We start from the raw sequence: 12,309 nt of genomic DNA, 5'->3' as shown, positions 1-12,309 counted from the left end.
GTCTTTTTAAATACTTCAGTTTAAACGGTTCATACAAGTGGATTAATGTTCTACCAGAACTTGTATCCACATATAATAATACCATCCATAGTACAATACATGTGAAGCCCGTTAATGTAAACAAAACAAATGAAGATCGTGTTTTAAAATCATCATTTAATGAGATTAAAGTTGCAACAGCCACAAGAAAATTTAAAGTTGCAGACATTGTTAGGATAAGTAAAGCCAAACATATTTTTGATAAAGGTTATACACCTAATTGGACCACAGAATTGTTCAAGGTTGTTAAAATAAATATTACCAATCCTACCACGTACCTTTTAGAAGATATGGAAGAAAAACCTATAATGGGTGCTTTCTACGAAAAAGAGTTGCAGAAAACAAAAAATTCGAACATATATCTAGTGGAAAAAGTTTTGAAACGACGTGGAAATAAAGTATTGGTTAAATGGTTAGGGTTTGATAATAACCATAACAGTTGGATTGATAAGAAAAATGTGTTATGACATGTAAACAATGATCGTTTTGATTAGTTTACATCAAGATGTCTGCCGATGAGCAGTGTGATGTTGAAGAAATTCAGTATGATTGCGAATTGATGATTGAAGCTAACCGATTTGAAGAGGAAATCAAAAAAGAAAAACATTTAATTCTCAATATCAGATATGACTTTGAATATTTATCACCGTTCTTTATTGAATGTGGTCTAAGTCCTGCGAGAAATTTTCAACCTGCAATTCGACTTAACAATGAATTCAATAATCTGTCCTTCAATACAATCGAATGGTCTGAATTTGTTAAGGTGCTCACACGATTCATCGATGGCAGTTTAAAGGTCAACACTATCAAATTTTGAGAAAATTTTGTCATCAATCGCAAACCAAAACTCATTCAGCTATCTAAAAATTCAACTAGTTTTGTTTTGATGGATAATGATATTCAACAAATTCTCCAATTAGACACTATTTTGTCGAAAAGACTTGAAATATTACATAAATTAAATTTTTTTAATTATTATTATAAATTGTTAAATAACGTACCCAAAATAGCAAATGCTTCTGTTAACTTGTCAATACTAGATATTATTAGAATTATTTGTGACTCTAATGCCTCTATTAAAAATTACTGTATGATGGAATGTATACATTTCTTAAGCGAACGAGTGTTGTGTGATTTTAATAAATATAAAGAACGATTTTAACAAGTGTTTTATTTTATCAACAGATGTGTGCGTCTACCGCAACAGGAAAGGTTGTAAAACTCATATTGATTAGATTGCTTTATTTCTGTCTTACAAGTGTAATTTCATGATTTAGCACTACTAATTTATAATTGTATAATTTTATGCAATAATCATTTTTCAAACACTTTTGTGGTAATGGTCTTCATTTTTTAAGACAATTTCAAACAATGCTGTAGTACCGTACTCACAATTCTTCAATTTTCTTATTCCTCTGTACACTAAACAATATGTGTCTGAAGTAAAGTTTTCCAAGTTGCTGCGTATAACCTCAATACTTCTTTTGGGTAGAAATACTTTAAAATCTTCCAATTCCACTATAGGACACTCACCGTAAAGCCCTTTGTACAAAGACACATTTTTAATAAGGTACTTTACACCAATGGGCAGAGTTGTAAGACCCTTAAATTCCTTTATGGAGTTGGAACTGTTAGTGACAATGTTGATTTGTTTCAAATCCATTCTAAAAGATGTATTACTTAGTATAAAATAATTAAATGAAAATTAACCCATACTTATCGATTCTTGGACTGCACAACACTTGATTTGAATGAAATTGATTGATTTTTTCTTTATATAGACAGCGAAAAACGTCCGGTCTTATCAATGTTTGCGGTTCTTCCGAGAAACGCGGAAATCAGACCAAATGACCACACCCAAATAACGAACTATTTTACATGTTTTTTCCGAGAAATTGCAATATTTTTTTCCGAGAAATTCCAAAAATTTTTTCCGAGGACCGCACTCAAAACTTTTTGAAATTTTTGCTCACTCCAGCGCCCTCTATGATTGTCACCCAAACCGTCACCGCCATCTTGATCTGACACAACTGTCAAATTCAAAATTTCCGCCATTCCATAATGACATCTGTCAAAATTCACGTCGCCAGCTGTCAAATTTCCACCGCCATCTGTCAAATTTTTAAATTTCCCGCCGTTTAGCCGCGCACGCGCAAATTGAACTGTTTATCGGCTCGCGGCGCCTCCAACCGGCTACACATTTCAATTTCCCGCCACCAGCTGTCAAATTGGCACCGCCATGTGTCAAATTTTTAAATCACCCGCCACCTGATTGGCAGATGACCAGCAATACGCCGGAAGAGCCACCGACACCATCTGTGCGCCTGATTGGTAGATGACCAGCAATACATCACCGGACGGGCGCTCGAGATTACGACTTCCGGTCTAGAACCGGCTTTGTATCACTACTATTCAGCCGTTGAATCTTGATAAAAAGTCATGATTTTGTAGATTTCGTGCTCTTCTTTGCGAATTCAAGATAGAAAACAACGAAAATCAGCGAGAAATCGTCGTTTTGCATCGAAATATGCGGTTTTCTATAAGAATTTTGATGATTTCGTGCAGAATTCTGCTGTTTTCTTGCAATTCAGCCGTTGAATCTTGGTAAAAAGTCATGATTCTGTAGATTTCGTGCTCTTCTTTGCAAATTCATGCCAGAAAACAACGAAAATCGGCGAGAAGTCGTCGTTTTGCATCGAAATATGCGGTTTTCTGTAAGAATTTTGATGATTTCGTGCAGAATTCTGCTGTTTTCTTGCAATTCAGCCGTTGAATCTAGGTAAAAAGTCATGATTTTGTAGATTTCGTGCTCTTCTTGGCGAATTCAAGATAGAAAACAACGAAAATCGGCGAGAAATCGTTGTTTTGCATCGAAATATGCAGTTTTCTCTAAGAATTTTGATGATTTCGTGCAGAATTCTGCTGTTTTCTTGCAATTCAGCCGTTGAATCTTGGTAAAAAGTCATGACTTTGTAGATTTCGTGCTCTTCTTTGCGAATTCAAGCCAGAAAACAACGAAAATCGGCGAGAAATCGTCGTTTTGCATCGAAATATGCGGTTTTCTGTAAGAATTTTGATGATTTCGTGCAGAATTCTGCTGTTTTCTTGCAATTCAGACGTTGAATCTTGGTAAAAAGTGATGATTTTGTAGATTTCGTGCTCTTCTTTGCGAATTCAAGCCAGAAAACAACGAAAATCGGCGAGAAATCGTCGTTTTGCATCGAAATATGCGGTTTTCTCTAAGAATTTTGACGATTTCGTGCAGAATTCTGCTGTTTACTTGCAATTCAGCCGTTGAATCTTGATAAAAAGTCATGATTTTGTAGATTTCGTGCTCTTCTTTGCGAATTCAAGATAGAAAACAACGAAAATCAGCGAGAAATCGTCGTTTTGCATCGAAATATGCGGTTTTCTCTAAGAATTTTGATGATTTCGTGCAGAATTCTGCTGTTTTCTTGCAATTCAGCCGTTGAATCTTGGTAAAAAGTCATGATTCTGTAGATTTCGTGCTCTTCTTTGCAAATTCATGCCAGAAAACAACGAAAATCGGCGAGAAATCGACGTTTTGCATCGAAATATGCGGTTTTCTGTAAGAATTTTGATGATTTCGTGCAGAATTCTGCTGTTTTCTTGCAATTCAGCCGTTGAATCTAGGTAAAAAGTCATGATTTTGTAGATTTCGTGCTCTTCTTGGCGAATTCAAGATAGAAAACAACGAAAATCGGCGAGAAATCGTTGTTTTGCATCGAAATATGCAGTTTTCTCTAAGAATTTTGATGATTTGGTGCAGAATTCTGCTGTTTTCTTGCAATTCAGCCGTTGAATCTTGGTAAAAAGTCATGACTTTGTAGATTTCGTGCTCTTCTTTGCGAATTCAAGCCAGAAAACAACGAAAATCGGCGAGAAATCGTCGTTTTGCATCGAAATATGCGGTTTTCTGTAAGAATTTTGAAGATTTCGTGCAGAATTCTGCTGTTTTCTTGCAATTCAGCCGTAGAATCTTGGTAAAAGTGATGATTTTGTAGATTTCGTGCTCTTCTTTGCGAATTCAAGCCAGAAAACAACGAAAATCGGCGAGAAATCGTTGTTTTGCATCGAAATATGCGGTTTTCTGTCAGAATTTTGATGATTTCGTGCAGAATTCTGCTGTTTTCTTGCAATTCAGCCGTTGAATCTTGGTAAAAAGTCATGATTTTGTAGATTTCGTGCTCTTCTTTGCGAATTCAAGCCAGAAAACAACGAAAATCGGCGAGAAATCGTCGATTTGCATCGAAAAATGCGGTTTTCTGTAAGAATTTTGATGATTTCGTGCAGAATTCTGCGGTTTTCTTGCAATTCAGCCGTTGAATCTTGGTAAAAAGTGATGATTTTGTAGATTTCGTGCTCTTCTTTGCGAATTCAAGCCAGAAAACAACGAAAATCGGCGAGAAATCGTTGTTTTGCATCGAAATATGCGGTTTTCTGTAAGAATTTTGATGATTTCGTGCAGAATTCTGCTGTTTTCTTGCAATTCAGCCGTAGAATCTTGGTAAAAGTGATGATTTTGTAGATTTCGTGCTCTTCTTTGCGAATTCAAGCCAGAAAACAACGAAAATCGGCGAGAAATCGTTGTTTTGCATCGAAATATGCGGTTTTCTGTAAGAATTTTGATGATTTCGTGCAGAATTCTGCTGTTTTCTTGCAATTCAGCCGTAGAATCTTGGTAAAAAGTGATGATTTTGTAGATTTCGTGCTCTTCTTTGCTAATTCAAGCCAGAAAACAACGAAAATCGGCGAGAAATCGTTGTTATGCATCGAAATATGCATTTTTCTGTAAGAATTTTGATGATTTCGTGCAGAATTCTGCTGTTTTCTTGCAATTCAGCCGTAGAATCTTGGTAAAAAGTGATGATTTTGTAGATTTCGTGCTCTTCTTTGCAAATTCAAGCCAGAAAACAACGAAAATCGGCGAGAAATCGTCGTTTTGCATCGAAATATGCGGTTTTCTGTAAGAATTTTGATGATTTCGTGCAGAATTCTGCTGTTTTCTTGCAATTCAGCCGTAGAATCTTGGTAAAAACTGATGATTTTGTAGATTTCGTGCTCTTCTTTGCGAATTCAAGCCAGAAAACAATGAAAATCGGCGAGAAATCGTTGTTTTGCATCGAAATATGCGGTTTTCTGTAAGAATTTTGATGATTTCGTGCAGAATTCTGCTGTTTTCTTGCAATTCAGCCGTTGAATCTAGGTAAAAAGTCATGATTTTGTAGATTTCGTGCTCTTCTTGGCGAATTCAAGATAGAAAACAACGAAAATCGGCGAGAAATCGTTGTTTTGCATCGAAATATGCAGTTTTCTCTAAGAATTTTGATGATTTCGTGCAGAATTCTGCTGTTTTCTTGCAATTCAGCCGTAGAATCTTGGTAAAAGTGATGATTTTGTAGATTTCGTGCTCTTCTTTGCGAATTCAAGCCAGAAAACAACGAAAATCGGCGAGAAATCGTTGTTTTGCATCGAAATATGCGGTTTTCTGTAAGAATTTTGATGATTTCGTGCAGAATTCTGCGGTTTTCTTGCAATTCAGTTGTTGAATCTTGGTAAAAAGTGATGATTTTGTAGATTTCGTGCTCTTCTTTGCGAATTCAAGCCAGAAAACAACGAAAATCGGCGAGAAATCGTTGTTTTGCATCGAAATATGCGGTTTTCTGTAAGAATTTTGATGATTTCGTGCAGAATTCTGCTGTTTTCTTGCAATTCAGCCCTTGAATCTATGTAAAATGTCATGATTTTGTAGATTTCGTGTTCTTCTTGGCAAATTCAAGATAGAAAACAACGAAAATCGGCGAAAAATCGTTGTTTTGCATCGAAATATGCAGTTTTCTCTAAGAATTTTGATGATTTCGTGCAGAATTCTGCTGTTTTTTTGCAATTCAGCCGTAGAATCTTGGTAAAAGTGATGATTTTGTAGATTTCGTGCTCTTCTTTGCGAATTCAAGCCAGAAAACAACGAAAATCGGCGAGAAATCGTTGTTTTGCATCGAAATATGCGGTTTTCTGTAAGAATTTTGATTATTTCGTGCAGAATTCTGCTGTTTTCTTGCAATTCAGCCGTAGAATCTTGGTAAAAAGTGATGATTTTGTAGATTTCGTGCTCTTCTTTGCTAATTCAAGCCAGAAAACAACGAAAATCGGCGAGAAATCGTTGTTATGCATCGAAATATGCATTTTTCTGTAAGAATTTTGATGATTTCGTGCAGAATTCTGCTGTTTTCTTGCAATTCAGCCGTAGAATCTTGGTAAAAAGTGATGATTTTGTAGATTTCGTGCTCTTCTTTGCAAATTCAAGCCAGAAAACGACGAAAATCGGCGAGAAATCGTCGTTTTGCATCGAAATATGCGGTTTTCTGTAAGAATTTTGATGATTTCGTGCAGAATTCTGCTGTTTTCTTGCAATTCAGCCGTAGAATCTTGGTAAAAAGTGATGATTTTGTAGATTTCGTGCTCTTCTTTGCGAATTCAAGCCAGAAAACAACGAAAATCGGCGAGAAATCGTTGTTTTGCATCGAAATATGCGGTTTTCTGTAAGAATTTTGATGATTTCGTGCAGAATTCTGCTGTTTTCTTGCAATTCAGCCGTTGAATCTTGGTAAAAAGTCATGATTTTGTAGATTCCGTGCTCTTATTTGCGAATTCAAGATAGAAAACAACGAAAATCAGCGAGAAATCGTCGTTTTGCATCGAAATATGCGGTTTTCTCTAAGAATTTTGATGATTTCGTGCAGAATTCTGCTGTTTTCTTGCAATTCAGCCGTTGAATCTTGGTAAAAAGTGATGATTTTGTAGATTTCGTGCTCTTCTTTGCAAATTCAAGCCAGAAAACAACGAAAATCGGCGAGAAATCGTCGTTTTGCATCGAAATATGCGGTTTTCTCTAAGAATTTTGATGATTTCGTGCAGAATTCTGCTGTTTTCTTGCAATTCAGGTGTTGAATCTTGGTAAAAAGTGATGATTTTGTAGATTTCGTGCTCTTCTTTGCGAATTCAAGCCAGAAAACAACGAAAATCGGCGAGAAATCGTCGTTTTGCATCGAAATATGCGGTTTTCTCTAAGAATTTTGACGATTTCGTGCAGAATTCTGCTGTTTACTTGCAATTCAGCCGTTGAATCTTGATAAAAAGTCACGATTTTGTAGATTTCGTGCTCTTCTTTGCGAATTCAAGATAGAAAACAACGAAAATCAGCGAGAAATCGTCGTTTTGCATCGAAATATGAGTAGTAAGGTAGTGCCGGTTTCACTCCACGACCTTGTGGAGTGAAACCGGCATTGGTTTTACGCCGATGACTCATTGCAGTTGAATCTCATTTTATTTTTTATTTTATCAACTTTCAGTACAATGTTATTTGATACTTATCGTTTCAAATTACATTTATCCAATTTTATGAAAGCTTGAAGTTTCATTGCAAATATCTTCGAAACGGTTATTCTGGGTCCATTAGTACATATAACAAAAAAGATGCACATTAAAAAATACTATCGATTCATAGAAAGTAACTGACGTTTGATTTGTAATGTATCAAGTTACAGGATGAAATGTGTTATTTACTGTTTGTTCATAACTCGAAAACGAAGAGTCTGACGAGATTTGCGCTACTAATAAAAAATTAGCGTTTTGTAAAGTACAATTGATTTATAGAAAAAGAATTGGGTTTTAGTCATATCGTGTCAAGTTACAGCTAAATAAAGTTTTGAATTTTTGAAGTTTGAAGAGCAATATCTCGGAAACGATACTTCTGACACAATTTGAATCTATGACAAAAAAGATGCGCCTTGAAAAGTACCATCGAAATGTTGAAAGAAAATTTTGATTTTATTCGACCACCCCAAAAATCGAACAAAATTTTGTTAAATCTTGAATAAAATCCAAACGAATTGAAAAAACTATGACATGTTATATATTTTCTTAATGCACATTTAATTCTGCGTTATTTGATATGCAGCATGACAATTTTAAAAAAACTACCCCTAAATTATTGTTAAAGGTAGAAATCTGAAATTTTGTGTGAACGATTAGTGAACGATTCTAAAAAACGCCGTAATGTCAGAAGTTTTTTTTTGTAACTGGTTTGTCAAAAAATGCAATTAGTACACATAAGGGTTGCGATTTTGTGTGATTGAAAACGATCAAAATAAAGAGAAAATCTTTCTCAATATAGCGCCCATACAATCACATAGAAAATAATGCGTTTAAGATTAACATTTTTGTGGGGTAAAGTCCATTTCCGCCCGACCAAAAACTGACAGAATTCATCGTTGTCAGTCATTAATAAAATGCGCTAGTCGGTTTGTTCAGATTCCAAACCTGACACTCTTTTTTTTTTTTTTTTTTTTTTTTGGATACATATTTTATATATATTTATACTGTATTGTACTCAAAACTCTTTTCTTTATCCAGTCCCAAAAATTCAGAAAATTTTGAAAACTTAAAAAAAAAAAAAAAAAAATTTTTTTAGATAATTTTTTTCTACTACCCCTGTTTAAATGTAAAAAAAGTATTTTTTTTTACGTAAATTTTCAAAGATTTGCTTTATCTCGAAAAACTACCCCTATTTAAAAAAACTAAATATATATTCAATAATTTTTATTGTGTTTGCTACAAAGTTAAATTATATAGTAATCCGGGGGGAGGGGTGTGACTGCACCATTTTTCGATCATCCCTGTAAGTGCATTAAAATTAATATTTTTTGTTTTACTCTAAAAGTCTTTACTTACGGGATATCACGAATATGCACTCATCCGCAACCTCTCCTGTCTGCGGAATTCTTTTCGCTCCCTCCTTGATAGACAAGGTGGGACCTCTCTTATAATGTCCCTGTTTAACACTGGCCGATATCCCAGATAATCATTAGCATCATCATCATCATCCCACAATTCTTCTTTTTTAATATTATTTAAAGGTGTTGCTGCTGCTGCTGCTGCTGCTGCTGCTGCTGCTGCTGCTGCTGCTGATGTTCCTACTTCCCCACTGCTTGCAGAATTCTGCTGGGGTTGGTAAGATGCTGATGTGGGTGGTTGCGCCCATGCAGTTAGTCCAGGTTGGAATCGGCGACTGCACTTGAACTTGTGGATCGCCATTTTCGTTGGCTTGACCCAATGGTCTTTAACGAACGGGCATTGCACTAATTCTGAAAAAAATTATTGTATATAATTAAAAACAGAAGAACAATGTCTTACCGTCGCTCATGTTGCTTCAAGATTTCTTGATTTCTGTTGCTCTAAAGTGTTACAATTTGATTTATATTAAAGTCATTTATCACCGCCTACTTGACAAAATACGTTTTACGCCTTGTTTATCTCCACACACTATTTTTCAACCAATCCCTACTTAGTACACTTACCGTTGCTGATGTTGCTATTGTGACATTGCGTTTCATTGGTTACAGCTTTCCCACACCAGCTCGAACTTAGACTTTTGAATGTCTTATTGGAGATGTATGTCCCAAACCTATGCACGCTTCTTGTTTCAATGACCCCGGTCATGAAAAATGCAAGCTTGCACTTACAAAATGCATTGCCAAGTTCCTGCGACAATGACCTCTCTTTAAGATTGATGTAATAAGCTGATATATGTCTAATTCTCTCGAGCATTGACTTGTCCTTCAAAATGTGCAAGCTCAGCAAATTTTTCCGAATGATCAATGAACTTTCCACCTCCTGCATACGTATCTATAGTGGGGCACTTTTGCAGAATCAACAATTTTCTTTATTATAAAAATGAACTTTTCTGTATTGCAAATCATTCAGTTGACAAAGTTGACAAGATGAAGACTCCCGCAAAGAAATTCAATCTTAGCCTCAAAAAATCGCCTGCTGTAAGTAAAATTATTAATATATATTTTCATTTATTCTATCTGTATATAAATTTTATTTTAAATACTATTTTTTTAGATTTCGGTCAAAAGTAGCGCCGAAGAAGAAGAAGAAGAAAAACAAACAATAAAAGTCCTGCAAAATGTTTTGCTGCAGGTAAATCAATTTTACAATTTTTAGTACATTACAAATAACATGATTTATTTGGCTTTCAGGAAGCAGGTGGAGTGAATTTAGAAGTTCTCCAGGTAGAAGATGGAGAATTGCTCTCTGTGAGTATTATAAATAATTCTCTAACAATCTTACTTTCGGTTATTTAAAATTTTTAATTCTTTTCGTTCAATTTTCAGGGTTGTGAGTCTCTGGATAGTTTTTTAAAGACGGCGGGACAAGTACCCTCAGTGCCACCTCCGATGAGGAAATTAAATTCGAAAAAATCGCCAAAACCAACGCCATCCAGGGGAAAAAATTTACGTTTGCTGGAAGAACAAGTGTTGAACGAGGAGTCACCTTGTTCATCACAGGACTTCACGGAAGATGAAGAAGAAGAAAACTCTACAACATCCACCCTGCGAGGTTGTCGCAAACGTTTGATAGCAGAGAAGCAAAAGCACCTTTACCATCTGGAGGGTATAGAGAGGGCCCTCCAGGAACTGAAGAAAAAAGAAGATAAGTTTCTTCTCGTTATACAAGAAAAAAGAAGAAAACTGACAAACGAGGCAATAAACCTAAATAATCAAATTGATACATGTAAAGACGTGATCAACCATATTTCGAAACAATTATAAGCTACTCTAATAAATAATTATAATATGTTTTATTGTTTTATTTTATTTTTTTATTAAAAACATTTGAATAGACTAGACCACAAATTTAACCAACATGTTTGTACTAATATTGGTTGGTAATTTATTTACATTCCAGTTATTCATTAAAGCTAATAAATTATATATAAACAAAAAAATCTACTATTTACTGCGTTGAATATTTCATTTAATTAAACTTATTCTATTCAATTTTGTAAGATTGAAATTCATTTGATTTTTATTGTTCCAAATTTATTTTTATTCTTCCAGTTGTGTCTTCTTTTCAAATTTTTACATATTAAAACCATCATAAAATAAAACAAGGATAACAGAAAAAATTTTGATTGATATATACCATATTTTATTTTAGTATTTTGAAATAACATTTTCAATTAATTGTAATCGATACATTTTTCTTTGTAGTTGAAACAATTCAATTTGTTGTTTTAAATGAATCAAAGATTGAATATGTCGTTCAATTTTTATCTGATAACTTTTTATAGCAAGCGTCTTCTTATGGTCATAAAACTTCTTGTTTAGGAATTTGGGCATAATTGTCTTTTTCTACAAATTCAATGTCCGTGGATAAATACACCGTTCCTCTGCTGATCAAAAATATTTCTTTTCCAAGTTTAATTTCTTTGTTTAAAGTTGCAAAATTGTTGTTTTTCTTCAATCTATTTGTAAAACGATGAGGAAGAATCGTTTTGAAGCCAGGACACTTTACACACACCTTTTCGCCATAGCACGTATCAGCAAAACTAAAATTCAACACTTTATATGGTTTATGTAGTTGCAGTGAGCGCAAACTTACAAATTCGTCAACTCTCAAATTATCGTTTAATTCTTTAATCATTGCAGACATTTTCTTTTAAAAGATGAAGTTATAAATTACAAACAATCTGATTTTAAGACTACATTTTGTAGATTTATATAAATATTCTTTCATTCATACGCAAGCGCAATTAAAAATTTCGAATTCAGCACTATTTGAAATATGAACAATTTGCTGACAATCAACAACTGACATGTCTCAAATTGCTAGTGTCCTTGGTTTACAAGTTGAAACTTGTTGATTTCTCTAGTACTTATAGATGCAAGAATTTTGCTTTGACAAAACTGTGTTTTTGTGCTTGTATGTGAATGTATGGTGCTATAAAAACATCTAAAAACATGGAAACTGTGACTTCTCTGTGCAAGCGATCATTACGACTTATACGACAGTACATTAGTAAAGTTAACAATGTGGATGAGACTCAACGTATGATAACTCATATTAACACCACAATCAGAATAGTTAAAAAAGCAATCTTAAACAAAATCTTTCAAAACAATCCATTAGAACAACCAAGTTCTTTAGAAGCAAGTTTAGCTCATCTCAAATGTTATCGTTTTAAATTGAAACACATGAAAAAGCAGTTTAATGTTAAACGTGGAAAAGGTTTACCAACGCCATCTAATATAAAAGATTGTGCTATTTCATGGGAAGATGTTGATTCATCTTTTAACAGCAGAATTCAGACAGGGTTTATATCAAATCATGGATGTAAAGATGCTTTAATTTTTTTAAATAAGTGTTTTAAATGTTTCTCTAGAAGAGTTAAAAAAGAATTAA

At 34.2% G+C, this 12,309-nt stretch overlaps 1 protein-coding gene across 1 annotated transcript; it reads right to left on the bottom strand.

Annotated features, from left to right (window-relative positions):
• Positions 1–1,360: 1,360 nt before the first annotated feature.
• On the bottom strand, positions 1,361–8,100 carry LOC148166006 (uncharacterized; the record flags this gene model as incomplete). Its single annotated transcript, XM_088049495.1, has 3 exons — positions 1,361–1,703; positions 1,756–1,858; positions 8,086–8,100. Coding segments are annotated over 3 exons (461 nt in total), but the record flags the coding sequence as incomplete, so codon positions are not given.
• Positions 8,101–12,309: the final 4,209 nt, after the last annotated feature.

Source organism: Gnatocerus cornutus, unplaced genomic scaffold (genome assembly GCF_029298725.1).
Source record: "Gnatocerus cornutus isolate USDA-ARS CGAHR unplaced genomic scaffold, icGnaCorn1.1 ctg00000033.1, whole genome shotgun sequence".
Taxonomy (NCBI): domain Eukaryota; kingdom Metazoa; phylum Arthropoda; class Insecta; order Coleoptera; family Tenebrionidae; genus Gnatocerus; species Gnatocerus cornutus.
The sequence above is the reverse complement of the archived record's forward strand: the minus strand, read 5'-3'. Positions and strand labels throughout refer to the sequence as shown.